Source organism: Pezoporus flaviventris, unplaced genomic scaffold (assembly GCF_033815535.1).
Source record: "Pezoporus flaviventris isolate CSIRO_AGI_PZ_B2104156 unplaced genomic scaffold, CSIRO_AGI_Pfla_v1 ptg000023l, whole genome shotgun sequence".
NCBI classification, from domain to species: Eukaryota; Metazoa; Chordata; class Aves; order Psittaciformes; family Psittacidae; genus Pezoporus; species Pezoporus flaviventris.
In genome coordinates this window covers 12,458,232-12,486,210 of record NW_026892571.1, presented here as the reverse complement: position 1 = coordinate 12,486,210, position 27,979 = coordinate 12,458,232, and the positions used below count along the sequence as shown (strand labels likewise).

At 42.3% G+C, this 27,979-nt stretch overlaps 1 protein-coding gene across 2 annotated transcripts; it reads left to right on the top strand.

Moving 5' to 3' along the window:
- Positions 1 to 161: 161 nt before the first annotated feature.
- On the top strand, positions 162 to 27,854 carry ITK (IL2 inducible T cell kinase). 2 transcript variants are annotated; one of them, XM_061456813.1, is made up of 17 exons: positions 162 to 528; positions 9,517 to 9,621; positions 11,475 to 11,556; positions 12,955 to 13,083; positions 13,731 to 13,771; positions 14,537 to 14,688; positions 15,135 to 15,200; positions 15,382 to 15,436; positions 17,715 to 17,794; positions 18,436 to 18,572; positions 19,354 to 19,428; positions 20,134 to 20,305; positions 21,030 to 21,246; positions 21,861 to 21,925; positions 22,016 to 22,134; positions 24,606 to 24,763; positions 25,299 to 27,853. In XM_061456813.1, the coding sequence occupies exons 1-17, from the start codon at positions 358 to 360 to the stop codon at positions 25,368 to 25,370; spliced, it is 1,896 nt and encodes a 631-aa protein (XP_061312797.1). In that variant the 5' UTR covers positions 162 to 357; the 3' UTR covers positions 25,371 to 27,853. The 2 variants fall into 2 exon arrangements, with proteins under 2 accessions (XP_061312797.1, XP_061312799.1); XM_061456815.1 differs by having other exon boundaries at positions 404 to 532; positions 9,520 to 9,621; positions 25,299 to 27,854.
- Positions 27,855 to 27,979: the final 125 nt, after the last annotated feature.

Below are 27,979 nucleotides of genomic sequence, written 5' to 3'. Positions count from 1 at the left end.
GTACATCCATGTTCAGTGCGTGCATTGCTAACTGTATGGGAGAGCAGAAGACAGATGCTTCATCATGTCACACCCCTTTAATTAATCCTTAATCATTGACTCACATCTACTGAATGTCCCTCAAGTGTTATTTTTTCCACAACATTTACCTTAGCGTGTATTTCAACATGTGCTGTTCATTTTATGACTTCAGAGAGGATGTGGTTATGCGTTGACAGAAAGGAAGCTTTGCTGTAGATGGGAAGATAAAGCTCAAAGCACCTACGCTGCGTTTTGAATACCTTTTTTTTTACTTAACTGTCTTCCTTCTTGTGTCTCTTTCTTGGACAGGCACTTAGCACATAGGACCAGCACCCCATGTCCTGGGAGACTACCATTCTTGGCTCAGCCATGAATAACTGTGTGCTCTTAGAGGAACTGCTGATCAAAAAAGCCCAGCAGAAGAGGAGGACTTCACCTTCCAACTTTAAAGTGCGCTTCTTTGTCTTAACCAAATCCAAGCTGGCTTACTATGAATATCGCCATGGGGTACGTCAGCCATTTTCTCTTTTATAACAGAATAATGAAGGGAAGGATGAAATTTGTTAAAGGAAGGGAAGGATGCTAATGGAGGGAAGCATAATATTTGTTAAATTTTATTAACTTTTCTGGTCCTTACTACAGCACCATTCACTTGAAAATTGCAAAATGGTCAAATCAGAGGTGATCAGTGGGCGTTTGGTGTGCACAGAGGAATAAGACTACTTCGCTGTTTTATAGCAGGGATTTAGTTTTGTTGCAGGAATTTAGCATGGGCTGTTGTAACTGGAGTGCGTAACAGCTATGTGAGCCTGTGCCTGGCAGTTCACATGGGTACAGCAGTGACCTGGAGTGGCGTATTGCAAAGATGACAAGTGTAACCTAATTACATCTGCTAAAAATGTCATCCACAGATATTCACTCTCATTCTTTCCTTCAGGGCAGCAGACTGATTGATGGCTGGTAGGAGAGAGTCTTGCTTTTTAACAGAAATTCAGCTGCCATGTGTAACATAGTTCTTCTTCAGAGTTAGCTTCAGAAGGGATGCAATGACAAGACCCGAGCTCAGACTAGGCTTTGTTGCCCTAAGCTTGCATTTCCCTGGTTTACTAAATATGAAGAGAATTAGAAGTCAGTCTGAGCACCCCATTGTGCTGAGTGTTCTAGTGAAATGAGAATTATTTCCTTCTTCTACTTAGCTGGATGTTTGCTGAGCCTCATTATGGTTGTAAATAATATTGCTTGTTTTCCAGCAGTTGCTGAACATGCTGTTAATCCATTATGTTTAGGCACTGTTACTGTATGAAGAGCAGAACTGGGGATCATGCTGCCAGCACTGGAAACTTCAGACCATCTAATCTTGCTTAGTTGCAGAAAATTAAATTAAAACTGAACCTAATGAGAAAAGTGATCTTCATAGAATAGTGTATAGCTATGTGCCTTTGTATTTTGTCATAGCCTAGTTGAGACTGGATAACAACTTTAATGGTTAATAGACATTTTTACTTGCAGGTTATTTCTCTCAAATATGGCCAACAAATTGTTTTTCTTGCTTTTATTTTACAGACTGTGGTTTTCTTAACTCTGTATTTAAATAGGATAATATTTATTGCTGCACACTGTATATTTGATTTGAGACTCTCTTTGTCTGCTCTCCAAACTATCTTTCAAATGCCATTAAAGATTTTAAATTCCATTATAACTATTTCACTTATTCTGGGTTAAATTTGCAAAAGCATCTAACTGATTCTGCTGTAGGTGTTTAGAGAAGTCTTCACAACTAGTTTTCCTTGTCTCTTTCTGAGTCTTGGTGGACTTGAGATGAACTCAACATAGACTTTGCATAGACACGTTTGCGGAGTCACAGTAGGTGTCTGTCACCACCTTGAGACACTGAAATAGCTTGGAAAATGTGACTTGTGACTTTCAGTGGGGCATAGATTTCATAGGCTATGTGAGTGTCTCTGGAAATTTTCCCCCCATATCTTCAAATAATAGGTCAATTAGGTGAGATGAGGGTTTGGTATCTTATCTACTTTATGTTATATATTATGTATTTTGAACATGTACATATTATATATGTGTAGACATGTATATGTAAACACAGGTGCTCCTGTAGGCCCATATACACATTTGAGGGATGGTGGGTGTATCTGTAATTACAGGGCTGATTTTGCTTGAAAAGCCAATTTTTTTCTGACACAAACTACCAAAATCAGGTTGTTACACGAATAGAAGAGCTTCGTATGAAATTGAGAGAAAAGAGGTTGTCCTGTGAAATACTCCCAGAACCGATCCTCAGCCCATTCCATAATCTTCCCCAAAATTAGACGATCCTGGTGAGACCTCCCTGTGATAAAGTCATTGTTGTTCTGGAGAGGGAAGCTTAGGGCAACCCATGCAAGTACCATCTTGTTTTGTGCTGAGAACAGAATGAGCCCCCAGCTATTGAGTTCACAGCTAGTGAAGGGAAACTTACAGTACCTGCCTGACACATGGGCTATTCCCATCCCATTGAGTGAACTAGGACTGGGGAGCGTGCACAGGCATTGAAATCAATGATCTGTAGTGCTCATTCTCTGGCACTGGTTTGGCTCTGCTCCATGGGGACTCTCCAGAAATTTGTGGGGCCAGCAGGGGCTAGTACGGGCTGTCACCATTGCCAGCAAGCAGTTTGCATGTGGTTCTGCTCTGAAGGTTTAGGGCAGCGCAATAGGGGCATTGCTGTTCTCTGCCAGCTGGCTGCAGGGATGGGGAATATCCTCAGGCATGTGTACTGCTCCATAGAGATGGGACCAGCAACTGTCTGAGCTTTGAAAGTATGTAATTTTTAAGGGGAATCTCTGTCGATATTTGCTATAAGAGTTTTCTTTAAGAACCCCTTTCCAGCCTGGCTGGTATCTTACTGTACTCAGAGTTCAGTACTGTACAGTACCTACCTCTCCAGTCCCTGGTCAGTCAGTAATAACAGCCTGTGCATAGAGTCAGGTAAAACAATAATGAACTGCTTAACAGTTACACAAGTCCCACTGATTTCAATAGGGTGGCTTAGAGTAAAGCATACACTTATTTATTAAGCCCAGGTTTACATGTTTTGCTGCATTTAAAAGCGTTTAGCACCCAGTCCCTTTCTCTGCATTCTGACACTGTAGGTATAAAAAAGATGTTTAAGAGTTTATTGCAGCAGTCCAAAACAAGAAATTAAACAGGTCAGAAGGGTACAGGGATAACTCTGTAAATGATACCAGAAGCTGTCAAGACAACTGACATCAGAGAAGCAAATCTTTGCAATAACTGGAATGGCATTTTTGTTATAATGGCCATAGCTAGACAGAAAGCACTGTTCTCCTCAGGGGCCAAGCACACCATTGCCATTAATGTTAATGAAAGATATTTACATATCTCATTAGGAGAATGAGCCCCTAATAACTGACAACAATAAGAAGCTGTGTTTTCTGGAATTCATTACGCAGTGCACAATGCAGGGCTGTCTTAACATAAAGCAAAGCCCTGATAACAGGCACATGTATTCAGCCCCCGTCTCGACTAAAACACATCAGAAGGGCCTTTATTAGAACATGCAAACCAATTCCATGAGCAAAAATTCTTCATTTCTAGGGTTTGATGTTATAGCTACTGTACATGTGAGTAAATGAGCTTATGGGAATAATCACTTAACTGTTTCAATGAGTTTGATCCTCACAAGGCTAACAGATAATGCCAACATTATGTGATACTCTCAGGATTCCAGTACTGTTGCAGCACTGCAGAAGAAGCAGATAAATTAGTCCCTCTGGAGAGGTATCTAGGACAGAGTTTCAAATGTCCTTACATAGCAAAACACTTAAACTTGTGAGTTACCTATATCCCATTTGCTTAACGGCTTATGATGCTTAGTAAATCTTTATGATCCTTAGTAAGGGTTACCAGACAGAATAGTAAAGAGAGGTAGTTTTAGTATTTCAGACACTAAGCAGAGGTTTTTGCATAGTCTTCAGCATGTCACATTCCTGCCAGATGAGGACAGCCAGAAACGAGCATCTCTCCCTGTACTGCAGGCTGGCTGTAGTCTAGAAAGGGCACAGATGTCTGAGGCTCATGGCACACCTAGTGAATAGACTGCTGTCTTCTGGGCTAGCACCACACTAACATGGTACCTTGACCATTACATGATCCCTGCATCAGAGCTGCTATCTCGGCATGGCTCAGACCTGCAAAGAGCGCTCGGGTCTGTCTGTATCAGCTGTGGAGAAGTGCTCCACGTTCCTACACTAACTTTGCTTCTTCAAAAATAAGCATCTTGCCCTATACAGGCATTTTGAGAATTATTTCAGGGCTGGAAAGGTTGCTGGGAAGTTCAGGCACATAAATATTTTATATCTTCATGCACTCATGGGCTAAAATGAGTCCAGCTTTTAGAGGCAGCAGTGAAAAGCGCACACAGAAAAGGACTGAGTTCTCTTTTCATTTACATCAGCCCTATTCTTCCTACACTGGTCAGATGCTCAGGAGGTCAAATAGCATGAATCAGCCTTGTCCTGGGCTCTTTCATTCAGATCTTTGATATTCAGATATAAAGATGGCACTTTAGTGTGCCTTGAAATTTGCTTTCAGTTTCTTGTTCAGGAGAACAAAGGAATAAACTTGGCTGAAAAGCCTTCTATCAGCATCAGAAAAATCCTTCAGCTGCTTCTGTTGAGTTATCTACATGTTGGGTAACTTGCAACAGTCCAGCTACCACCAGAAACAAAAGCAGCACTTTGTTCCAGTCCAACAGTCCGTTTTACCTCCATTATTCTACATAGAATCCAACTTGTCCATCCTGCCCCGGAAAGATTTTTTTTCCCCCAGACTCTAACATAAACAGACTAAGACTTTTCTTCCAGAGACCTCTATTTTGATGTTGCTCTAAATTAGAGTGACAAATCATACCATTCCTCATTGCTTTGTGTATTCTGCGTACCTTACAGTCATGAAGCTCTAATCCTCATACAAAATTGATTTAATTACAGTTTTAAAGACTACCTTCCAAATAAATACACGTGAGTAGATAGATTGTTCTTCATAACTTGTCATGTATTTATTAACAAGTTCTGCTTGCTTGCCAGAATTTGCAGTATCATCTGTCTTCTGATGCACATCTCCAACTAATTTATTAATAATACGCATATTGCATACATTAATCACATACAGTACACAAAGAAGTCAGGTTTTGGCATCTGTCTACATCACACTTGTTTCAATGAATTTTTATGTACTAAAATCAACACAACCTTAAATAAGATGTGGACAAGGTACAAACCTATGCATAATATTAAATGAATCCTTTAGTACACCTCTGTAAATGCAAAATGGGTTTTTTAATGATTCAAATTTTATTGTTGGAGCTGTGATAGGAGTAAGCTCATATTGTTTGCCACAATGAGCCTTGTTTTACTGTGAGATCACATAACCATGGTAATACTGGTTGGCGGCACTTCTTAAGTTCATTTAGTCCGCCTTTGTGCATGGGGTCAGCGTTAGATCAGCGCTCAGATCAGGACTGTCACCTACACACGGACAAGTCGGCTGCAGCACTGACAAGCCCCTGCTTGAAAGCCAAGGACAGAGAATTTATGTCACAAGCACACAGTCTCATTGCTCTAAAAATACTTTAATGTGCATGCAAGCCTCTTTTCACAGTGACATGCACTTTATTCAAGGGGAATGCAAACATCAAGGCTTTTGCGTTTTTGCTTTTATTTTTTTCCTGTTTGCTCCTGAGGGACTGTATATAGTGATAAAAAAAACCCTGCTTTGGTTTCACCTCCTCAGGCCCACAGAGACCCCCAGGTCAGGCTCTGGCCCTGTGCAGGGGCGCACTGAGCGCAGCTGGAGCACAGGGGACACAGGACAAGCAGTTCATGCCTAGTGCCAAGGCAAAGACCGACATCCACTTAATCACCGATTAAGTATGGTTCCTTCTAGTCAAGACAGTAAGTGAAAGCAGGGAATGAAGTTTAGCTCAAAAATACCCTGACACTACAGAGAAGGTCATTAAACGCTCTGATTGATGGAAACGTTTTAGCGGTTGAGTTTACAGAGGGCTGGAATTTCCTACCTTGCTCCTCCACAGCTATAAATTAGCTTTCCCCTGACCTCCTCCTTCAGCCAGCATTGCAAAGGAAGAGCCGCACAGGCAATGGGGATGAAGTACAAGGAGATGGAGATGTGAACACAAACACCCAGTGATGCAGGGCAAGGAAAGCCTAGGTGCAGTGTAGAGAGCCCCATGTTTTCCCCTCACCAGCACAAAAGAAACAAGTTCTTAATACAACTATTGGACCAAAGGGGCCTTATGATACATGGCGTGCTGCCTTTCTGTGCCAGAAAATGCTGCCTGCTCTCTCTTCCTGTGCTCTTTGAGATAAAGCTCTGCCCACCCCAGCCTTACCTCTCTCTAGCATTTGGCTTCCCTCCCTTGCCTCTGATTCCAGCACTGGTGCCTACTTTTCTTGCCAGGGCTCTTTGGTAAATAAGTGGGGTTCAGCAAAACCTTTAAGCGCCCACAAAAAGACCTTCAGCCGAAGTTCTTGGTGCAGAGCATTTGATGAATGGGCTTCACAAATAGCAACAGCAAAGTGTTAGCCAGAAAGTAGCAAATTCCTCAGACTGCAGAGCCCATATCTTACAAGATCTTAGACATTCACAAAGCCTGAGGGTGCGGAGCCACGGTCAGAAAGTGTTCTAACAGCTCAGATCTGCCACATACAGCAGCTGCTGACAGCTCTCTGACCTTTCACCATGGGCTCCACATCCCTGCATGTGGTAGATACCAGGCAGCTTATTCCCTGGGCAAGCACCATGAGATGCCTTCAGAATCACAGGTTAAAGCTGTCAATTGTCCCATAGTCAATTGTCCAAGTATCTAAGGCCAATAGGGACCATTGGGATTACCTAGTTTATGCAGTGGACACAAACTAAAGGATTAATCAGTGAAAGAGCTGCTGGAGCTGTGTTGGCAAGAGGGGGTGAAATAGCAAAGATGAAGACAGTAATGTGTTGGGCTTGTGATGAACCTGGCTCTGTGCAGAAGTGTCAGCTCACCTTCCCAGAATTACCACGTTGCAAATAACACACCAAATGAAATAAAACAGGATGGACTGATCCGCAGCACACTGACAGCAGCATGCCTTGCTTATCTTTACACACACATTATCTTTACACGCACATTACACAGTAAGACCACTGATGCTTTTTCTGACTGACCAGCTAAAACATCTATGTAATTATACTCCAGTCAGTCTGAAAACAACAAACAGAGATTAGTCAGCATGTTCTGCCTCTCCCCTTTAGGAACAAGTCTCTGAGGTTTTTTGGAGACCATTTTTAAGAGGCTTTTCCTCTCCACTCCATTCCAAATGGCCCGGTTGCTTTTGTTGGATTAAAGTGCAATCAAGCATCACAAAAGCAGGGACATGTTTAGTTTCCAGCCCAGTTTCTGGGTAGTGCCTGGTTTGTGAGTGGTATTTCCAGCTGTTTGTGCTGCTACAGGGATGTAATTGCTTTTTATCAACAAAGTCCCATCTGCTGAGGATCTACTGGGCAATGCACTGGCTGTGAGACATACCCTGACATTTCAATGCAACATGAGATTATGAGAATATGAGGAGCTTCCATTTCTGAGTTATGCGATTAAAAGGAGCACAGTAGGTGATGAGAGCTGCAGGATGACTGCATAATGCTCCTTGAGAAAGCTGGGCCCTATATTTCAGCAGAGTCTGGAGAGATATCAACAATCTGCAGTGAAAGAACAGAGTGTGTGACTGGCTTCCTAAAGCCTCACAGGACGACTCTATGTGGTTAAGCCCTGGGACTTCAAAGGAATAAGATGAAGGATGGTTCAATGCTACCAAAATTGAAGGCTGTTATAGAAAATAAATGGTTTTGGGTCTCAGCAAAAGGGTAGAAGTCCCAAAGGCAGAAAAAATGATAGAGGAGGTTGTGGCAAAGAGACAGAGGAAGCCAGACTTGGCTTCTTCTGTGAAAGAAAAATGGGAATAGACAAGAATAGAAGAAAATAGATGGGGAAAATGGAGTTCAGTAAGGGCTTCTAAGGCTTGGCAATACTCTTGACATTTAATTGGTATTTACATTTAGGGGTGCTTTACAGCCTTGGTTTTATTGATATAAAAAGATCCTAATTCACCCCATAGACCTACATGCGAAGATGTTGTCTACAGGAGACAGTCCTGGCAGTGAATCCAGATGCACTGGTTAAACTGTAAGCAAACACAAATAAAAAACCCAAATACACCAGCAAAATGCAGCAAGAGCAATGTGAGACCACACTGCAATAATTTCCCCTCTTTCCTCAAGTCCAATTATACAAAGGCGAAATACCCAGCCAGTTGTGCAAGAATGAGGTTTGAGGAGCTTTGCGTCCTCTCAGGTTTGAGGCTGTTGACAGTATACTATGGCAAACCTCACCCCATCTCCAGTGGCATCAGCTTCTTCACTGTTTTAGGCTAAATTTAATGATGAAAGGTAGCAATGGAGCAGCAGTGAGGGTCAGCACAGCAGTGGGGACAGCTGCCACCAGCGGGACAGAGCTGCAGGGTCACAGTGACATAGGGAAGAAGGGGCAAGAGGGAGCTGGAGGGTGAAGGACACAAAGGGTTGCATTATAGGTCTGAGGGAGAGCAAGAAGGTTGCCAAAGTCTTGCTGTGTCCCTGAGTGATAACCTGTGACAGGTACAACTCAGTCATTGAAGTTCATGCTCTGAACATGAAGTTCATGCTCCTGCACAAACAGAAGCTTTTGCAGTATTTGGGGGTTCATAAATCTCACTGATTTCCATCACACTGTCACAAAGCTGAGCTGGGAGACAGCAAGTGTTTAATCTCTACTGAAAACAAAGCAAAAGCCTCTAAAGAGCAAACATATTTGTAGTGAATCCTTCAGAAGCGTGCATCAGACACCAAGCTTCAGCAGAAAGAACCAGAGAGGTGTTTTGTTTCTTGGAACAGATGCAGTAAAAATGCTACATTTGAGCTAAAATGCAAAGGTTTGAAAATCTCAGAACCCAACTATTTTTCTAATAAAATATTCATTGTTTTGTAGCTTTTCAGGATGAAACAGGAGTGTTGCTAAACTGAACATTTCATTAAAATAGGTCCTTTTGGTTAAAAGGGCATTTCATTTTGCTGGAAGAAAAAAGAAAACACCTTGAATTTCAATCAAAGGTTTTGACTTTCACTAAGAACCCTTGTGCTGAGTTGAAATGTATGTGTGTTCATATATGTGTGTGTATGCTCATGTATCTGTGTGTATGTGCAGTCCATGTGGAGGTGCCATATATGAAAATGATTTTTAGTACTATTAAATGTCTTACATAATCAGTTAATTTACTACTCCACCATTAAAATTAAATCCCCCATGGACAGGACAGTTTTGTCTAATCATTCACTTTATCCACAACCATTATCATTAACCAAGTGCTTTTCTCTGTCTTTTAGAAGAAAAAGACCTTGAAGGGTTCTGTGGAGCTTTCCAGGATTAAATGTGTGGAAATTGTGAAAAGTGACATCATCATTCCCTGTCAGTATAAATACCCTTTCCAGGTGAGTCTGTCTGGTGACTGTACTGATAGAGAGATACCACCTCATTTAGTATTTCAGTAAAACTCTCCCTCACAGTGCAGTTGTTAATGAGCCCAACGCCAGGGTGAATAACAGCACAGGAAGAAAAAGCAAATCAAGGTTTGAAATGACCTGAGGAATCACAGACTGCATTTTATAACAGGGTCTATAAACTCTTACACTAAGTGGTCTTAAACTGGAAAGGATCATTAGATCTTCTAATCCTATCCCGTGTTTAACACAGTAATCAGCTATGCCACTAACTCATGTTTGGAGAAAGACCATGTTTCATGCATGGAATCCTCCCAGGGTTTTGGCTGATTTACGTGTGTGGTGCTGAAACTAAAGACATTCAGTGGCCTTTGCATCAGAAACTGGTGAATGTGATGTGCTAGGGAGGCTGCTCCAAGAGGAGAACAAAGAGACCAGTACTGGTGGGCTGGTAACAGTGGACCAGTCATGATGGACAGTGCTCCACTGAGGTTGCGGTATTTGCTCCTGCTCGTAGCACATCTAAATTTTATCCCACAGTCAGTTTTGTGGTATTTTGTAAAATTATATTGTCTGGGTTTAAAAAAAAAAAATCTCAGCTGCACCCATCTGTAAATCTTCTGTGGAACCACCAGTGCCTTTTTAGGTTTGTTTGAGCCCCTTGCAGGGAGGCATGAAATGAGTGATTCTGTGCATGCTCATGGCTACGTCTTTTGGGGAGCTGCTTACTGCATATTCCAAACTCTGCCTTACATTGTCAAGGCATCATAATATCAAGAGGAGTGGCTTTAAACAAGTGGGAATTATTCCTTTCCTGTTTCTGTTTTTTGTAAAGGAGGTTGTAATTTATTTCTATGTAGCATGAAAACTGGGTCACACAGCTGTCTGCGTGTGCCTGCAAGGGCACCAGGCCAAGAGACAGCAAATGTTTCCTGTTCTTCAAACAATAATCACCTTTGCCTCATCGGTACCCCTGGAAAAAAATTAAAAAAACAGCTGCTCTCTTCCAGAAACCTCTGTTCAAAGACAGTGGTCAAAACATCTGTGCATCAAAGAGATCAGGTCCCATCTGGAATTAAACTGTTGAGATAAATATTGGAAGAGAACTATAGATCATGCATTAAATCAAATTTTAGTCATCCAATTCAGTTTATGAGTCATCTCAGTTCTTGTGATGATTTGACTCCCTGGCCTGAAATTTCAGAAACATTCTGTGTTTCTCTTCCTTCATTTATTTGTCGTTACGGCCAAGTAAATGAAAACAGCATCTTGATTGCTCATTGTTCATCTGCTCCGGCTTCTTATTTCCCCTCTATAATCCTACTGAAAGCTATTAAAAACTTTGGAGAATAACAGCAATCCAAGTATCTCCAGGGAGTTGCATGAGATCTGTATTTATACAAAAAAAAAGGCTAAATTTGGCTTTTAGATCTTAAGTGAAGGTATCTTAACAAGAAACCGCTAAGAAACAGAAGCCATTTCCCCAGAGATGCTTTAGAAGGATAAACGCAGCCAGCAAGTAACATGCTAAACCCTCTGCAGATTGAAATTGGTACATCTCCACTGATTTCACAGGCATTTCTTAACAGCATAGAAATGATGTAATCACTGCTTGTCCAGAATTCTTTCTTGATCATAATCTCTACTCCATATTAAATAATAAAGTCAATGAGGTTAAGAGATGCTTTTGCACAGACTCTGTTAATCCACTTTCTCATGTCATCATTTTGTGTTTAACTTGTTGGTATGAGGGCTTCTCCCTGTTGCTTTCAGTGGCTCCATCGTGCCCAGCATATGTGGGATTGCTTCTAATGACTTGCTCTCTTCTTCACTCCCCTCTCCAGGTCGTCCACGATAACTACATACTCTACGTGTTCGCACCCAATCGTGAGAGCCGGCAGAGATGGGTCTTTACACTGAAAGAAGGTAATAAAACCCCTGTGCTCACCTAATGTTGAAGTTACTTATCCCAGACCAGGTTTTTTACAGACTATAATGCAGAGAAAATATGCAAGAAGGGTCAATGTCATAGATTTAAGCATGCAAAGTGATATTGGGGAATGAGGTTATAATATCAAATTGCTTGTGTGTTTGCAGCAGCAGTAGAAAATTTGGCCATGGAATGCTTTATTTGCTTCTTTCAAGGATAAACTGTTAATATGTTACTGTAATTTGAGGTTTCTTATTCCGGAAGAGATGAGGGTTTTTCTATGCCTATTTTGTTTTTAGAAATTAATCTTTTCTGCATAGCAGATTTTTCAGCTCTTACTAATAGATTTTTTGTTTAGATGACAACCTTCTTAGAGAATCATGATTATTAAGTAACATTTTTGCATGTAGCTTTCATTTCCTGTTCACCTCCTGAATTGTGCTGTGCTCTGCTGTAATGATGCTGAACTGAAGTTGCCATAACTAACCACTGCAGGCAGAAACGAAGCCTAATACTTGACATAAGGGAAGTGTTACTTGGTTACATGAAAACTGCACCAAGCTTCTGTCATAGCTTTTTCCTGCTTTGTAACACAAGCTGCTGTATCGCTAACTCTGAAAATATTGTGTCTCATGGAGATATTATTAAGTTCATGCACATATTCTTGCAACTGTTTATTCCCCTTCTGGACAGCGCTCGCTCCAAGCTTTTACTTTATCACATCTTCTTGTTCAACATTCAGAGACTGTCCCTTCCCTTGAACAATTTCAATAGTCTCTTGAGACAGGCCAGCAGAGATGTTTTGTTCTTTTTAGGAAAACTATTATTACAGATGAAGAGCCTGAGCTTCAAGAAGGACCTTTAATCACTCATACAGATACTCAAGACTAGTATTTACATGTGCAAAAAATGGTTAGTGCTGGTGAATGCCAGCTTATTCAGCTGCTTGGCCTCCTGGCACCAGGCCAAACCAGCAAGTGCCTGTGCCCTACATCCACAGATACTGTAAAGATGTAGTCTCTCATGGGAATCAACAGTATACGGACTTCCAGGTTTTATTTCCTTTTAGGTTTTGGTGTTTATCAGTTTAAAGAGAGAGACACTTTGGCAGGATTCTGGTCTCCCACATTAGAGAGGTATAGGCTCCATCAGCAGCAGGAAGGCTATTCCTCCACATCAGTGGTGAAATTGAATCTTTTTGGGAAAAAGAAAAACATCAATGGAAGAGGCTGATATGTAATAAGAACTGAAAGCTTGGTTTGACAAGGAGCTTCTTTTGAGTGGAGATTATTTCCATTCAGTTCTAGATGTCTTTAAGAGCTGATGTGAACGCAAATAAATTAATTTTTCCCCTCTTTTTATGTCTTCTTTTTCCTTCCCCCAACATTTTCCAGAAATTATAAACAACAACAGTTTGGTTTCAAAGTGTCATCCAGATTTCTGGATAGATGGCAAGTGGATATGCTGCGCTCAGACCGAGAAGATGGCAGTTGGCTGTGTGGAGTATGATCCTACCAAAAATGGTATGAGATTTGTTAAGACCATCCCTACTTTGAAAATATTTATTCCTAGCAAAAGTAAAGGGTTGAATTTGTCTCGTACAAAACATCAAAGAATATCATGTTACATTTCCATCAGGAGGCATGTTGCTGGCTTCTTGGTATATCATGGCTTATATTTAACTGTATATGGCATTCTTTGTTTTGCGTTAATATTTTCCTCTGTGTGATGCTTGGGGCTGTCTTTGGAATCAGATAGAGAACTAAGAATTTGATCAGCTATGATCCATCAAAAACCCATAATAAGAGCTTTCCTGATACACACGCATTCAACCCTGTGTGTCCTATTTTGTCCTAACTACACTTCCTCTGTGGTTTCAATGGCTAAGCGTAATCTTTACTTTGTCTCCTGAAAAGACTTATAAGCAATCGATCATTCTTAACCCAAAGCACTGTAACCCTGTACCTGGGGGATTCCTTAAGTAACCTGTACCCCAGTTTCAAACCCATGCTGTGTGGCTGAGTCGCTGTGTGAGTGCAGACTTCCTCTAAAAGGCCAAGACTCACTATTCACTGGGTTTATATCACCTTTATCAATTCATTACCTTGACATTTTCTCCCCTGGTTTTGTCCACATTTACTTCAAATTATCTTTCTTGATTACTTTCCAGCCTCAAAAAAGCCTCTTCCTCCCACTCCTGAAGATAACTGGGTGAGTGCAGTAGGCACATGAAGCTGTTCTTGGTGTCCTGTCCTGTGTGTTTAACTAGCAGTGGTCAATATACCCCCATTAAGGTTCACTGCAGTGCAGTGACCTGTAGTATCACCTGTGATAACATTCCCTGGGCTTTTCTCTTGCCTTTTCCATATTTTTCCATGAGCCAGAGGTTCACTCCTACAAAGTCAGCCTGGTTTCACAGATAACTTTCCAATGGTGGCTGAAGCTTCAACTGTTTTTTGTTTTCAATCTATAGACAGGGAAATTTGGGAAGTAGGAGGGATATGAGAAAAGCTGCTGTGAAGGGGAATAGAGAAATGATTTTCTTGTCGATCAGACAAAATGTCATTAGCTTATTTAATAAAAAGGGAGAAAAGGAGAAGCAGGGCATGAGAAAAGGGCTGGAGGGCAGCAGAGCATGGGACAGTCCCCCTCTAGGGAGGCCATGGAGATTTTATCACAGAAGGGTTTTAAGAGGAATCTCTGAATAACAGATCAGACAGAGGTAATCCTGCCTTAAGAAGAAGTAGATACCTATTTTCTGTGCAAGTGAAATTTCTATATTAAATTAATTGTTTAAATATGATAAAAATTCTCATCTTGGCACCATACCCCATGAGACAGCCTGGGGTGCTTTCCCAGCTTCAAGGCTTTTGAGCCCAGAGAAAACCAATGCTGCCAGGGATATATCACTTTAGAGAACATGCCATTGTTTTTTATGACTATGAATATGATGAGCCTTTTGCCTAATTTGTGCAGAAATTGTTGCTAGACCCAAAGGAAGCCTTAGTCATGGCCATATATGACTATGAAGCCCAGAATCCGCAGGAGCTGACATTACAATGTAATGAGGAATATTATGTGATTGACAGCTCTGAGGAACATTGGTGGCTGATTCAAGATAAGAATGGGTAAGTCCCTTTTCAACAGCCAATTTACAAATCCATTCTAAATCCAGTTTGTTCTCCTATTAACATATATGCTGGCCTCTTGTATAACTTTTGTGAAAGTTATCCTCTGTTATACAGGGAAAAAGTGATGGAAGGTTATTTATAGTAACTTTCTTCCCTTTGATGTTGCTTGAATTCAGGCAGCTTAAGGAAAGGATCTGAATGTTAATTAAAATAAACAGCCCTCAGCTCAGGCCAATATTTGCTGTCATAAATGTGGGGGGAAATAGTGATAAATGTGAAACTTTGCAAGTTTAGGGGTCCAATCAGTTGTTTCCTTCTCCAGTAACCTTACTAAATACATAACAATCATTCAAAGAGCAGGCAAATCTGCCAGGGCTGACTCCTACAGATGCAGAGAAAATCCTGTCTGTCTGGCACACTCACGCCATGTCCTATTTCAACAGGCATGAAGGCTATGTGCCAAGTAGCTACCTGGTGGAAAAATCACCTGAGAATCTGCAAATATATGAGTAAGTGGTGTCTGTGTTTGTCTCGTCTCTCCAAGTGCCCTGGATTTGTTCTACAAGCCTCAGACATCGCTACCCCGCATAATGTGTCACCGCTCATGCTGGGGACGCTGAATTCAGATGCTTTTCAGCAGAAACTTTACTAGCCTTGAAACGCTGACTGGGAGTCTTTTGATGTTTTCAGATGGTACAATAAGAACATCAGCAGAAGCAAAGCAGAAACACTCCTCAAGGATGAGGTAAACCAGTGCTACATGCAGGGTGGATGGGCAATAATAATTAATGAATGACAAATGAGGAGAAGCCTGCGAGGGTTGCTTTGTGTAAGGGAGAGCTGGACCCTGGGTTCCTGCTGTGGTGTTGTCCTTGGCTGTTCTTCGTGTGCGATGCAAGATAAAGGATCACTAGCAGCCTCCCCCTTACCTCCATGGTAGCTGAGTGTGGGCAGAGAGCCATGCCATCCTTCTTTGGTTAAATAACTGGGGCTGGTGGAAAACACTCTTTGGGAACACTGCATCGACTGAAAACTGTGATTTTAGCTCATCTGTTCTGCCTCTGCAGGAGGCCTGTGGATGCAGTGGGTCTCTGAAATATAACCAATCTCGTGCTGAAGTGTTTTGGGTGAAAGCCAGAAGTATGGGTTTGGGCTTTTTTAGTTCTGTGTGTGTGTGTGTGCATGTGAGCATCTTTCATTTCTCAGCTGAGACAGTTTTCCAGTGAAGACTGTAGTGAAAATAGAAAGAATAAACTTCTTGTTCAAATTTTCCACACAAACATACTCTCAGCTTTAAAATCACCTCTTATACTAACAGGACACCCAAATAAAGTGTTGTTTCTTGCAATGATAGCATCTTATGCAAAGAAAAGCATTTTTGTGTAGTTTTATATATTGTTTTAGTTAGTATAACTCCTACAGGATCTGTCCACGCATGGTTTAGTGATCTTGTTTTTCCTTCTGGTCCTACCAGCACAACTTCTCTGCAGCAGCTACTCCCATGTGGCTGCAGAGTAGCTTCTGGCTCAAAACCTTGCAGCCCCCACAGCTTCCCCCCAAAAATACGACCAAGCTCACAAGTGATCTTTGGCCAGATTTGCTGCCAAGTGAGACAGAAGGACAAGAAAAGAGCTTCAAGTAACTAACTTGCCTCTCTGTGCAAGCAACACCACACTGCCAGGGAGATGAGTCCTAAAGCCCTCACTGTGCATGATAAAGATGCTTTTTAGAGCTTCTCTGTGCTAGATATTATATAGTGCAGGTATGGTAGAAGTTGCACAGACGTGCATTAAAGAGATAACCCTGGAAAGTGTATAGCTCAGTGGGCTGATCCCATCTGGTCAGATGGTAGATGTTGCATAGATGTGCATTAAAGAGATAACCCTGGAAAGTGTATAGCTCAGTGGGCTGATCCCATCTGGTCAGAGCTGAGCACTGAAAGTCAGCAGCTCATATGCAGGGGATGCAGTAGCAGTCTCAGCCTTTGTGTTCACCTGGAGCTGAATCAGGTGGGAAACAGGACAAGGCAGGGTGCAATTGGTGGATTAGGTTTGCATCAGGTGTTGTGGGTGGATAGATGACACCTAAAATGAAGGAAATCTACCATGTAGAGAAAAGGAGGGGAAGAAATAATCAGGCACTTGGGATGCCAGATGAAAAGCATCTTTATCTGCAAACAGAGGAAAAATGTGTTTTTTGTTATGAATGTGTAGATCAGCACAGCATATTGCATCCAAACTGTTACATTAAATCTCCTCTACCTCTGCCATCTGATCCATTAGTGCCTGGCCCTTCAGGATTATGACCTACGATACATTTTAGCATTCAGATGAGTAGAAAACAATTAAAAAGGAAAATTGTTCTGTGAGTGCCAGAGTGGAGAAACCCTGCTTCCCTACACAGTTCTGTTTAGATACAGGATGACTGGGGGACCTGTGAAAGGCAGGATCTTGTCCAAGCTTTTCCCATTTGTGGTACATTGGCAAATTATCCTTCATACATTCCCATATGGATTTTCTGGTGTTGCATAAATCGTACTCTTTTTCTGTGGCTGCTCTCTCAAATGGAGAGCACTCAAAGAGGCTTCTCTTTCCACTTGGCTGCTCGTCGCATTGGATTTGTGTGAAATTATTATCACCAGTGTTCTGCCAGATTGAAAAGAGCCAATTGGTTCAAAATTTCTCGAGAGGCTTGGGGGGACAGAGGCACACGCTCATGTACGCCACATGTACACAGCACAAGTGCACACGTCTCATTTCCTCAGGAAGCTGAGCTAAAAATACAGAGCACACGAGAGAGACCAGATTCATGTACCTGCAGGCATGGGCAGCCACCAGAGCTGTGCATGGAACAGACCAAGCTCTGTCAGCTGGCTGATGGCCCCACTTCTCCTACATGTTTAGCACATCCTCATGACAGAGTAATAAGGAAGGCTGAAATGAGCAGAGCTTTGTCCCTAGACCACTTCTCTTTTGTTCCCATTATGTCTCTAACGAGTTTTCTCTCCTTTGCTCCTGTTGCAGGGTAGGGAAGGTGCTTTCATGGTGAGAGACTCAAGGCAGCCTGGCATGTACACAGTCTCTGTTTTCACCAAAGCGTTAAGGTACAGCTGAGCTCAGCAGCTTTTCACATCAATTACATCAATGAAATGGCTTCTGTGAGAGTGTAATCTCTGTTTTGGCATTATAAAGAGAGAGCAGAAGGCTCATGAAAATTATAGAGGAAAACACTTCCAAAAAAGGCAGAAAAGTTAGCTGCCATTCGCAAAGTGTATTAAAGGCTCCACTTCTCCCTCCATCTAAATATATACCTATAAATAGTGTCTTAAATGTCACTGGGGTTGAAATTTTAATGGCATTGTCTACCCAGATTAAGTGTTGGTAGGATCAACATGGAGTATATCCTGGACTCATCAGAGGTGGGTAATACAAGAATAGTGAAAGGGTTTCAGTGATGGGGCAGAAAGTTTCGCTTCAGAAAGAAGAAGTAGAGAAACTGTGCTCAACCTGCCTTATCAGGAAACCTCAGCCTCTGTAGAGATGAGACCATCTGTGAGTGAGAGGGAGAACATGCAAGCACACAGCTTTTGTTAGCAATGGCAACTCACTCCTAGCTCCCCACTCATTCATTGTGCGTAGGGAAGGTTCTACCCTTTTCTCACTTGCTCCTCTTCCATTTATACCCAGATTCCTGTCTTTTTGCTGCAGCCTAGTTTTCCTCAAAGAAAACCTCCTCTTTTTTCAGCACGGATAACAATCCCGTTATAAAGCATTATCACATCAATGAGACAACTGACTTTCCCAAGCGATACTATTTGGCAGAAAAGCATGTGTTTGACTGCATACCTGACCTCATCAACTATCACCAGCACAATGCAGGAGGTAAGTAAAGGCTGATGCTGAGCAGGGAAGCTTCTGTTTTACCATGCAGCCAGGTAACTGTTTTGACTGAAGGAAGGCTCCCAAGCCCCCTGTCCTTACAATGAAATCTTAAATGGCATCACATTTTCTTCCACTTATCCTGGCACTCATGGTGGGAGAATGATCATCTCAGGCCAGCTTCCAGCATTACATCTTCATTCTGGTTATCCTTCTAAGGCTGACTATGACCAACATGAATGTTATAGTGACGTACTATAGAGAGCCCTTTCATTCCTGGGAGCCAATGGGGATGTGTCACCACTGTCAGAGCAAGCTACCTGTTTGAATTATACTGCAGACCCTTCTTGCCCAGGAGGTGATATATCCCTGGGCCTCGATTTGACACAAATTTAGGGGCATGGCCATGATACATAGCCAGACATGGGAGTCACCAAAGACCCCCATCCCTACAGCCCAGGAGTACCAAGGGAAATCTTGGGCTTCAAAAATACCCTACAAATAAAAGGTATAATTTTGAATTTCGTCAGAATTAATAGAAACTCACCGCTTACATTTGCTGACAGAGTGAAAATGGGAAATTAGCTGAAACTGCTCAGAATTGGCTTCCTTCTAGCAGGCAGGAAATCATAGTCTGAATAGAGGTTTAGCTGCCCTCAAGTGGAGCTGGGAACTCAGTACAATAAACCTGCTTCCAGTATCCAGGCTGCCTTCTGAGTAGTGACAGCCACACTTCCCATGACTGTGACAACAACTGGAACCCACCTTTTCCTCTGTTATCCAGGTCTTGTCACTCGCTTACGGTATGCAGTCTCTTCTTGGAGGAAAAAGGCCCCAATCACTGCAGGGCTGAGCTATGGTATGGTACTCTCATGAATATATGGGAATCACACTCCTCACTGGTTAGCTGAGTGGTCCTGAGTATCCCCTTGGATATTGATGAATATTCGTGTGATGATCACCACAATAAATAGCTTTCCTCAGACCTTTACACTGCACTATTCACTAGGTTATCATCTTTGTTATTACCATTGATAACTGAATGAACTGATTGTGCAGTGCCTTGAGGGAGGTGATGAGAACCCCAGGGTCTCAATGAAATCAACATTAAGTACTGAAATGAATGAACAAAAGTGATGGAAGTAGGAGCATAGCATAACTTGATGAAATCTGAGTCCCTCCTGAAAGATGCCTCCTTTTGCACATTGCTGTCTACAAGATGTTTGCTGGTATCATCTTTATTGTAACTTTGAAACATAAAAGAAATTTAAAACCGTGTTATGCTCAGTAGTGCACATATGCGTGGTAGAAACAATTCTCCTTGAAGAACTGGATTGACAAGACAAATGGGGGGGGGGGGGGGAAAGAGGGATGTTTCTGTTCCTGTACTTAAACATGACCTGCAGCGCAGACTAGTCAAATGAGTTACCAAAGGTCAGACAGACAATTTGAGGGAGAGCCAGAAAGTCTCACTTCAAGTCCTGTCTCAATGTTTAACCCATAAAAGCTTTTTGTTTCACAATTTACTGCTAGATCCTTACTCTTTGTCCCTTACAACCAACAGGAAAATTCATCATTAACCCCTCTGAGCTCACCCGTGTACAGGAAATCGGCAGTGGTCAGTTTGGCGTGGTCTACCTTGGCTACTTGATGGAGAGGACAAAAGTAGCCATCAAGACCATTCGTGAAGGAGCAATGTCTGAAGAGGATTTCATTGAGGAAGCTAAAGTCTTGATGTAAGTAGTAGATTCACCACGAAAATCAGACCCTGAAGGATTCATAAGACTGAACCAAAGTGTTGTGATAATGTTCAGGAATATGAATGGGGAAATTAAACTTGGATTATGTAGTGTACATAATAAATAGTATACATATACATAGTAGAGAGAGAGACCAGTGAGCTCTGCTGTTTGCAAAGAAAGGCAATTCAAAGTGTAGGTGAATTACTGTCCTAAATCTACAAATGTCCAGAATGGTCTTCCAGATTTCTGCTGTTCTGGAAGGCAAGAAAAATTGATGTGTTTTGGAGAGCAAAGTGGTTTTCATCAAAAATAATTAGATGGAGAAATCTCTTAAAATTTGAGGGAAATTTGACTGAAAACCTTAGCTGCAAATTCTATTTTTTACTTTGCACAACTGAAAGTGTTTCCCTTTGGGTTTATTGACTTTGTTCTCTCCCTTCAAAAACAGATGGAAATTGATTTTGGTTTTATTTGATTGGGTGATTTTCCATGCAGAAAAGTCTTTTGTTGACCATTACCATCAAAAGGGGATTATACTTAGTGCTATTTGACATTAGACTTTGTCTACACATTTGCTTCTTTCTACTTAGTAGTTTGTCTTTGCAGAAAGAGGGTCGCAGCAGTGTGACATAGGCGGCCAAATATAACTCTTACTGTAAGCATAGAAGGCACTGACTCTGTTTCAGCTTCTTTTCCACCTTCCCTCCCTATCCCACAGGAAACTGTCTCACCCCAAGCTAGTCCAACTTTACGGTGTGTGCTTTGACAACACCCCCATATGCCTGGTGTTTGAGTTTATGGAGAACGGCTGCTTGTCCGACTACCTCAGGAGCCAGCGGGGCAGTTTCTCAAAGGAAACCCTCCTGGGGATGTGCCAAGATGTGTGTGAAGGAATGGCTTATCTGGAACAAAACTCTGTCATCCACAGAGACCTCGTATGTTGGTCCAACACAGACTTTTCCTCTGCTCCAGCTGAATGTTTTCCTGTGCTTTCTCCCTTCCTCGATTTCAGCTTTCACACTCCTCCTGCCTAGCTGTTGATAGGAGATGCAGTATCTCCCCTTACTGCTGAAGAAGCATCAGTACTGTAGGAAAATTCCCATCCCCTGAAGGGCTGATTAAACATTTCCCTTAACTGTGTTTGGAAGAGAAAAAATGAGTGAAAATGCCAGAAAGGCTTGTTCTAAACATGCATTACTGATAAAATGCTTTTAATTACGTGGTGTTCAATTAAGCCACATCAGCCACTGCTGCTGTTAGGGGATCGAGAACTGTGAGTAGTTGTGGATATTTTAGGACCTTTCTCTGCCCCCTCTGGGCAACAAAGGCCTGGAAGTCAGACTGATGCTTTGGTGGCAACAGGAACATGCTGGCCATAAAATGTACACAAAGCATAAGAACCTCAAGTTTACACCTTCATTGTATCAAAGGAGGTGGAAACTTTGATTCTCCTTTCTTTAAGCACTATCTGCCCTACCAGGATGGAAGCATCTGAGTGGTTGTGAGTCTCACCTCTGACCTTCTGCCTTTGCACCTTCTTTTCTTGCAGGCCGCTAGGAACTGCCTGGTGGGAGAATCCCATGTGGTCAAAGTATCTGATTTTGGGATGTCGAGGTAATGCCACCATGGCTGAGCATGCTGCTTGCAGGGCTGTCATGGGAGAAGGGGGGTTACTCAGCGTGCTGCCGCCTTTTCCTTTTCCAGGATTGTCCTTGATGATCAGTATACCAGCTCCACGGGGACCAAGTTCCCAGTCAAGTGGTCTGCTCCAGAGGTTTTCTCCTACAGCAACTATAGCACCAAATCTGACGTTTGGTCGTTTGGTAAGAACCTCTTGTCAGAATGGAAAAAAATTAATAAACACCAGCTTAGACTCAGTCCTCAAGTAAACTCTCCTAAACACAACATCCTCTGGGCTCCCAGGGTGTTTTGCCTGAATATTGGCTTTGGAAAGCACGCCTCAATCATTTAAGTGAAAGAAAGAATCATAAACTATATATGTAATTTGAAGCACTGCAGATACTGCCAAGGTGATGTGTTATACCTGTTCAATGCTATGTAATGCCAAATAATTAGCTTCATTTCATGCTGATAATAGCAGAAGTGTCCAAGAAAAGGTTAGAGAGTCACTGACAAGATTATATAAGGAAAGGAAAGCTATTTAGGCACTCCATCTCTCTGCACGTCAGTCCTGGGCACTCATACTTCACTCAAACCCTCTGCCTTTCTTTCCAAGTTTGCTTTGCTGACTCCATTTGCTTTATGCCAATCTGACAATATTATTTCACTGCTCACATTTTCTCACCTCATTTCCTGCTCCCTAATGCATTGTTTTATGATTTGCATCTGTTCTTTGGTCTCCCTTCTGGACCCTCAGAGATAAGAAAACTGTTGTATATTTTTTTCCCCCAAGGCCACTGGCACTGGAGATAACAAAGGCTATCCCCTGGCCTGTTGATCTGGCACACTGATGTGTCTGGCACCTCTCCAGCTAGCATGCAAATTGTGGCACTGCTGAATGAATCGGTGCAGTGTGCTATGCACAGCACACAGTCAATGGGGTGCCACTCAGCTCCAGGCCTAGCAGTAAATAATGCAGGATTACAACCTTTGCTAGTCTGTGCTTGTGAATTCTGTGCTTCCCTCTCGCCTTGCTGTCTTCTGCTGTGGTTGAAGTTATGCATTCCAGTAGTAGGCTATGAGCAGCACAGTGGGAGCTGGGTGCTCAGGCCCACACAACCACCTTCACTAACCCAGCCTGAGATGCTTCAGAGAGCACCATTCCTCTTTCCATGTCCCCTGGCATGTGGAGGAGGCTGTCTGCACTCACCACGTAATAACAAGGGATAACATTTGCCAGTGGAACTATCCCTGACACCTCAAAGTAAAGTGGCAGTGACATGGGGAGTGACACTACTTCGGTAAGAATGTTCTTTTGCTTCACAAATCGGAAGCTGACCCATACACTGAGAGCCAGATGCTTCCAAAAAGGGTGCTCAGTTTGATTTACAGTCAAGCCAAGAGAGGTGATGTTGGTTCACTCCAGTTTCAGGGCTGAATGAAATACTGGCGAGCTTCGCTTGTGTTGGTCAGTCCTTTGTGAAAGGTGTAGTACATCTGTCAGACTTGTTATACAGTGGGGTTTGCATAAGAGAATTCCTCTGTCATGTCACGGTCTCATGACTCTGAGCAGCTTTCTGCTCCACTACTCTGCAGCCCATTCATCTCTTCTGCCAGGCTGAAATCCTGCTGTGCCCAGGAGAACAAAATGCGTGTGAGAAATCCCAGTGCAGAAACCTGCACACAGGGGGAGTACAACTGCTTTGCTTACTCTTCAGTAGAGCCAATATCATTGGCGAGGCACTGTAATCTCTGTGCATCTTCTATTTGAAGAATTCAAAGCTGGAAAGCAGGCGTTATTTAGCAAAGTTGAATGACAACTTTATTTCAGATCAGTCTGTCTGTCTCCCTTTTCTAATACAATGTGAACACAGTTTACCAAGTCAGTCATATTAGATGAGCAAAGAAATTAAACCTAACAATAACAGAGATGCCTTGTAGTCACTCCATTTGCAGGGCCTCTCTGATCTGGTGGTCAACTGCAAGGTATTCCACAGTCTTTTTGTCTTTGACTATCTCTTGTCCATCACACAAGAGTAACATGAGTGTCTGTACTGCTCCGAACAGTAATCATAGAAAAACATCTGACTGTTTAGGAATGCCACAATCCTTTGAAATTCCTGTGTCATTCCCTGTGAATTCATTCCAGGGAATGACACCATGTGGGACCTTTTGTAAGTGAGGAGTTCCCACTGCTGAGGCTGAGCTAACCAATGGAGTCAGCTAATGGAGCCATTCATACTGCTTTCTTGCTCCTGAGTCTCACCAAAATGCAAGCAGATTCTGGTGCAGGACACAGTGCTGTTAGGGACATCAGTGACATGCCTCTCGTATGTGATTAATTGAAAGCAAAAATAGATAAACTGAATCAATGACAAAAAGCAGGTTCTCTTTCACACATTACACATCTGGATGGAGTACACAACAACCATTCCCTCCTTTTAACAGTCTGGGAGAAGATATACAACCCTGCTTTTCTTTCTGACACATAACATACTTAGACTTCATCTGATTCATGGGGAAAGACCCTGTCATGCTAGATTATCATGAAGTAGGATGCAGAGAAGTCAAACTTGCTTTTCCAAGGGAAGGAAAACAGGGCTGAGCTGCAAAGAACAGCAAGTGGAAGGATTTTACTTACTGCTTTGTGATTTTTCTCATTTGTCTGCTTTAGGAGTGCTGATGTGGGAGGTCTTCAGTGAAGGTAAAATCCCCTATGAGAATCGCACCAATGGAGAAGTGGTGGAAGAAATCAACGCAGGATTTCGGCTCTACAAACCCAAGCTGGCCTCCAAAGCGATCTATGAGGTCATGAGCCACTGCTGGAGGATGGTTAGTACTGTAATGGGAGAGCCCCAGTTCCTAAAGACAAAAGCTCTCTTCCCTATGGCTTTTAGAAGGAGGCAAGTATACACTTCATGCACTAACACAAGATAAAATCCTGGAGGTGAAGCACTCTGTAGCTTTCATCTGCACTGGCAAGCAGACTCCAGGCTCTTTGCCTTTTATTTAAGCTGCTGTTTCTGCAGAGTTTTCACTTCACTGAGAAATCTATGTAAGGCTCCTAACTCAAGTTAATTCAACAGTTTGCTTCTTAAGAAAGCTGCAGATCTGTGGGGCTGAGTTTTAATAGTGATGGTAAAAATGACAGCCAGCCGCTACAAGGTACTTAGTGTCCACTGGGCAAGCTCACCGCTAGTAGCAACGAAGCACTACAGAGAAGGAAGCTCATTCTTCTGCTGGCATTTTCTCTATAACAGTAGCTTGTACTTCTGTTAATACTCAGTTTCCAGTTTTCTCTCCTAATCTTGCCATTCCTCTCAAGCTGACATTAACGTTCTCCCTCTCTCTTTTCTACCCTGCTCAGAGGAAAGATGACCGGCCATCCTTTTCTATTCTGCTGTATCAGCTGAGTGAAATCTCCGAGTTTGATCTGTAATCATGGCACTGGCTGCTAACTGAAGCTAAAAGAGTCCTGAGAGGGCAGAAGGCTGGATTTTCCCCACACAAAGCATTAACAGGAATCCTCTCACCATAGATACTTGCCTGGGGAGAAGGAGAGGGCAGAGGCTGGTACTTCCAGACAGACAAGATATCCCCAGGTCTTCCAGAACCTAGACAGTCACAGGCTTTGGTTTGGCCAAGAATGTGGTTTGCATCTTACAAGCAGAACCAGCAATTGGGTAGAGTCCTGAGCTACACAACCAAGCAAGTGTTTTTCTCTTGAAGATAAAGCCTCAAAACTAAGAGATCTGACATTGCTATTCCAGTTCTGTGAACTCCCAAATGAAGGTCTTCCCTGGGGAGAAAAATCCTGTCTTTAACTGAGGAGGAACATTTAGACATTTTCATAGCGCTCTAATTCAGAGTGGGCTGGACCTAAAAGCTCTGAACAGGAATAAGCCTGGGACACACGGGAACAGGCTGGATTTAGTGTCTGCATTTCTGATACTGATATTTCAAGGTGGTTTTGTTCTTCTTATCATTATTTTCTCTGAAACTGTGGCATATCAGGAACAGGATTCTGGTACCTGTTAAACTGAAGAGGTGTCTGTGCGTACATGTGAGTGTGTAAGGAACAAGGAGAAAATCAACATGTTGAAAAGTCTTGAAATTCTCTCAAATTGCAGTGTATAGCGAATGGAAAATCGGACTTTCTTCAGTCTTTCTACATCAGGAGAAAAATACACAATCTCCATGTAATTGTTTGAACAGAGTGTGAAGGAACGAGCAGTGCAGAGTGCTATGTGTTTCCCATCCATGATAAGACGGGATTCCAGGATCTGATTATCTGTGAAAAGTCTAGGAACCTACTCCTGAACTGGTGTGTTGGGAAGGAAGGAGCCGGAGGGCTCGGAAAGATAGCCATGAGGAGAAAACATGCAGAGTATGTGCTCAGTGCACCAGTGATAATAAGAAGAGTTTTCTCATACTTCAAAGAGTAACTGAATCATCACAAGGAAAGACTTTTCCATCTCTTCTGTGAACAGAGACTGATCAAAGAAAAAGTCATGTGAATCGACTGTCTGGGCACTTACTCCATGAGGAGTTCCACGTTACGTGGTGACAGCAGAAGAAGGTACAAATAATATCCATCCCCTGGTATTTCAGTTAAGCTCTATTTTTTCACCACAAGACAGGGGCAGTGATTTGACAAAAAAATGAAAACCAAAAAGTGTGGGTGCTGGTGTCCAGAATTTGTAAATAAGATCAGGACTCTCTGCTAAGCATTAACAGTAACTAGAGAAGTCAAGAGGTCTCACAAATGTTCATATATGCAGTATGTATTTTCGATGCTTCTCTGTTTGTGCAGGTAAGAACATGAGTAAACTTTATGTGACAGCAGATTACAAAAACTCTGAGGTGCAAACTCCCAGCAGCAATCTCTCCTGTCATTACAGAAGTCAGGTTCAAATGTTTGCCAACAAAAATGGAACAAGGAAATAATGTAATCCCATGACCTCACATATCCTGTGTTAAAATATTTCTTCATAGGAGGCTTCATTTTTGGTGGTTTTCAGACCTATGGTTTTAGGGTAGCTTTAAGAAGCCAGGATATCTTTTGAGGTATATGGATATGAACAAGGCATTAGTCCCTGCCATATGCATCTTCCCACTTTGCTTTGGTTCCATGTTATTGTCTTTGGTTTACTCCTACGAATACCATGAAGAACAACTCTCCAGGCAAGGAGAATGCTAACATTCAGACCAAAGGCTGTCAATCCTAAATGCAGGATCAGAGTTCTACTTTCAAATCAGGATTGCTGCCTCTTGGTAGTCTGAACCAGCATGTGGAAGATGTGCATCTAGACGCAGACTTTGAATTTTTGTCTACTTAAGCTAAGTTTCTCTTTGTCCCTCTCATCCTTTTGTCAGAGTCAGCCTGTTGTCCCATCCTGGTGACACGGCATTTATCCAGTGAAGTTTTCAGTAGCCTTACCCATGTTAAACTCCCCATCTACAGCTAAATTTGAGGACAGTGACCATAGCCCTGTTTTCTCCCCCTCTCAACCGCACTTAGACAATCCATACAACCACTCTGAAATGATTCCTCCCTGCGCACAAGCACCTTGTGCAGAGGTATCTGCAGGCTCACGAAGCTAAGCTCCTGGCTTGCTGCCCCCCTCCATCCTCAGAGGAACCAGGGGTCTGTCAAGCTTGAGGAGGTTGCTATTAAGTAGCAGCAATATTGCGCCACTGGGTAATGTTTCTGAGATTGTATTTATATCTGGATGAAACAAGTGTAATATTTATTAGTGTGTTGCACAAAACAATACTATGATGTTTTATGTTCAGTTTCCTTCTGCAGTATTTCTATGTACACAATACGTATTTTTACAAACAATAAAATTGCTAAGTCCCAACTGTGGCTTCCGCTATAACAGCAAAAATGCAAAATCCATCCTCATGCACTTTATAATCACCCAGCTTGCTCTCCTCCAAATCCTCCCCACCAAGAAGCAGAGAGGCTTCTTCTGGCTTTCTGAAATATCTCTGTTTCCCAGAACTATGTCTGTGTTCTGGGGTTAGATTATGTGCTGGGTTTAT